Source organism: Zingiber officinale, chromosome 6B (assembly GCF_018446385.1).
Source record: "Zingiber officinale cultivar Zhangliang chromosome 6B, Zo_v1.1, whole genome shotgun sequence".
Classification (NCBI taxonomy): domain Eukaryota; kingdom Viridiplantae; phylum Streptophyta; class Magnoliopsida; order Zingiberales; family Zingiberaceae; genus Zingiber; species Zingiber officinale.
The window spans coordinates 126,825,611-126,828,906 of NC_055996.1; the positions used below are offsets into that span (position 1 = coordinate 126,825,611).

The 3,296-nt window shown below is 38.8% G+C and overlaps 1 protein-coding gene across 2 annotated transcripts; it reads right to left on the minus strand.

Annotated features, from left to right (window-relative positions):
- Positions 1–923: 923 nt before the first annotated feature.
- Positions 924–2,445, minus strand: LOC121989406 (transcription factor DIVARICATA-like). Of its 2 annotated transcripts, none has more exons than XM_042543438.1 (3): positions 1,762–2,445; positions 1,372–1,681; positions 924–1,246 (listed from the first exon to the last, which is right to left on the minus strand). In XM_042543438.1, the coding sequence occupies exons 1-2, from the start codon at positions 2,169–2,171 to the stop codon at positions 1,381–1,383; spliced, it is 711 nt and encodes a 236-aa protein (XP_042399372.1). In that variant the 5' UTR covers positions 2,172–2,445; the 3' UTR covers positions 924–1,246; positions 1,372–1,380. The 2 variants fall into 2 exon arrangements, with proteins under 2 accessions (XP_042399372.1, XP_042399373.1); XM_042543439.1 differs by having other exon boundaries at positions 924–1,259.
- Between the last annotated feature and the right edge of the window lie 851 nt (positions 2,446–3,296).

The following is a 3,296-nucleotide window of genomic DNA, read 5'->3' on the forward strand; positions in this document are numbered from 1 at the left end:
AGAGAAAATTAATGATTGAGAAAAATTTATAATAATACGCCGCAGCTGATCCTGATTGTTTCGCTTGTGGAATTACTAATAAACCTTAGAATTATTTTTAGTGTGAATAGAAAAAAGGATAATAACGTAAATTCATTTTAGGCTTCACCAAAGTTAGTTAGTAAAGGGGGGAGATTTTTAATAAAATAGTAAGATTTAGAATAAATTAACTAATAAAATTTAGTATTTAGGACCAATTTAAATATAATTAAGAAAATATAAATTAAACTTAATTAATAGATTACTAATTAAAAAAATTAAAAGATATTTAGATTTCCTTCAGGCAAATGAACGTAGATTGATCCTCTGGATAAATTTCGCTCGATTGATCCATCATTTCACACGGGCACACAAGTCATTTAATGTTACTTTAATTCGATCTCTAAATTTGTACTCCTCCTGCGAGCATGTGCTCTCACCATTTTCGTCCCCTCGGATGGGTCTAGTAGCTAGTGCATGAGGTATTGCCACAATGAGGTCTGAGGTTCGAATTTTCGGCAAAATTGAAATAAATATCTCCCTTATGTGCTAGTCACTAATCCAAAGACTAGTAGCCGTCCATGATTTACCAAGACGAACGTCTTTTACAAACATGTGCTCTCACCATTTTAATTATTGTGATTTATTATAAGTCAACTTTCCAACGACTCAATTCACAATGTAAAAATAATATCTTATTCACAATAAAATCTCTTTCCATTCATTTTTCATTTACATTTTTAACATACCCTTTAATATTAGTTGTGCTTATTTCAAGCACGCCTTTTGCTTGTTACTGATGATCCGGTCCCGAATGAAATTGATATCGGCAGCTTATCAGGTTTAAGTAACAAGGCCTAGCATAGATTTTTCAGGAACTGCACAGCCATGTCAGGAAAGTTCCATTGTCAGAAAAAAAAGTCCCACTGCGCTAATATTTAATTTACTATGTTTAGGAAATTGTAGTTTACAGTTTAAGTTTCGTTGAGCAAACCCAAAAGGATTTGCATGCATGAAACGCTAAAGATTGCGATAACGACACAATAGAACAACTTTGGCTTCCCTTGTTTATTTCCTCCACCTACAGCAGAGAGGACTAAGGAATTCGATGCTGAGCCAGTGGGATTTTGACCGTCACTTTCACAAATCATAGATCAACTCGCTCTGCATGCTTTCATCAGGACAAAGTCAAATCGAGCATGAAGTGATGAACAATCTCGCTCTGATTCTGCGAAAGAGAGCTAATCATAGTTGTAAATTCAATAACAAATCCATCATTCTGACGATAGAATCAAGCTTAATTAAAACTGCGAAACTATGTAGGAGAATTACAGAGGTTAGACGCTAAACTACCATTCGCCTTCATCCAGTCGGCGACTGCAACGAATTGAAGAGCAGAGCAGGATGAATAGGTGAGTGGCCTGGCAACGCCGGCATCGCTGTTAAACGTGATGGAGAGGGGGTGGGCTCGTTATCCGGCAAATCAACCGTAGTGATGTCGTGGATGCTGGACCTTCTCTTGTCCTTGCTGCCGGAGTTGAGCCTGAGGAAGTACTTCTGCGCGTGGCTGGCCACCTGAGTAGGGGTCCTGGTGATCACCGAGTTCCGCGATATGTTCTTCCAATCTCCTCTGCCGTACTTGTTCAGACCTAGCAAAAATAACCTAAACAATTTGGGGGAAAGATATGCATCTTTGAGAAAATGTGTGACTGGAAGATCACGAGGAAGCCGAGGCGAGCTTACCTGTGCTCCTCTTCCGTCCACGGGACTCCCTTCTTCCTCTCGTGATCGGATGACCGCCCACCCGATCGCTTTACGCTCCTACGTCCTTCGGAGTCCAAGGTAAGAGATGGAGGAAAGCCGTAGGCGGCGCAGGGGACGCGGCCGGCTTCGATCTGGATCACGTCGAACACTAACTCCCGGTAATGGTATATGACGTCGTCGACAGTCTTCCCGGGGATCGAAGCCGCCACCTTGGCCCAGCGGTCCGGAGCCTCGCCGTCGAACTTCGCCAGCGCTTCCTCGAATCGCTTGTTCTCCTCCGCCGTCCAACTCCACCCCTCGCAACCGCCGCCTTCCCGAGCGACGAACCAGTTGGGGCCGCAGGAACGCGCCGCCGCCGCCGCCTCGTGCTTCTGAGGAAGAGCATCCATCGACGAAACTCGCGGACGGTTGCAGAAACCCCCAAAATCAGAAATTGGACGCAGACACCCCCCAAAAGATGCAGCCTTGGTTGGAGGAAGCGAGGTCGGAGGTGAATTGGAAGCCGGAAGATGCACGGTAACCACCCAATCATTCGAATCCAACTCGCGAAGTGAAACGATCTACCTCGAGAAAGGTCGAAGAGAGAGCACTTCCGCCGCTTTCTTCCTTTTCGACGCAACAATCCGAAGCTATCAATCGTCCGCTAATCGTGAATCGTTTCACTTTCAGCCTATATGCCAAAAAAACAGAAAAAAATACACTAATGAGGGAATACAACTTCATTTATTTATTTATTTAATAAGATATTAATAACTTATATTAATTAATTTTAAAAATAATAAATCCGGTTTTATATAAATTTTGTATCGACCATTAAAATAAATTTAAGACAGTAAGTCATCGCACCATTGTCCCGCATTACAACTTCAATCATAAACAATATTTATCTAAAATTAAAATTTTTGATCTCTTACAATTATTAATCCACACTAAAAAAGAATTTAATTTATTTTGATAATCCCACTATACTTCTTTAAGTTTTTTTTAATATATAATTCAACTTTACCTAATTAACCTGGATTGTAAATAATCTTTTGGTCTTTGGGACAGAACTTATCTATATTTTGAAATTCTCTTAAATATTTTATTCACGAGGACAAATATGTTTTTTTTAATACTTTATCATTATATTACAAATAAAATTTGATATTTTTTAAAGTTGTCTACACTAATCAATCCTGAGGTGATGCTTATTACCATAAAAAATTTTCACTGACAACAAGGATAAATAAAAAAGTATTCGTAGTGGTAGATCTGTCCAATATTTTTAAGTCAACTATCAATTAAGAAAATTTTATACGTTAATTTATCAAAGTTGAAATTTAATCCTTAGATATTTGGGAAATTAAAGAGATACTCTATCATTACACATGGGGCAAAAAAATATGATATTTTTAACTAAAAAGTAGGTGGCTTTATAAGAAATCAAATGGTACAAATTTATTTAGATACACTAAAAAAACCCAAAATAAAAAAAAAATCGAATGGCATGTTGGGTGCGCACAACGCCAACA

What these genes read in the sequence shown, in the direction of transcription:
- LOC121989406 (XM_042543438.1), bottom strand. Translation starts at nt 2,171, where the DNA reads ATGGATGCTCTTCCTCAGAAGCACGAGGCGGCGGCGGCGGCGCGTTCC. An exon ending in TGGACGGAAGAGGAGCACAG is followed by an intron (nt 1,682 to 1,761) that starts GTAAGCTCGCCT and finishes CAAATTGTTTAG; the next exon opens with GTTATTTTTGCTAGGTCTGA.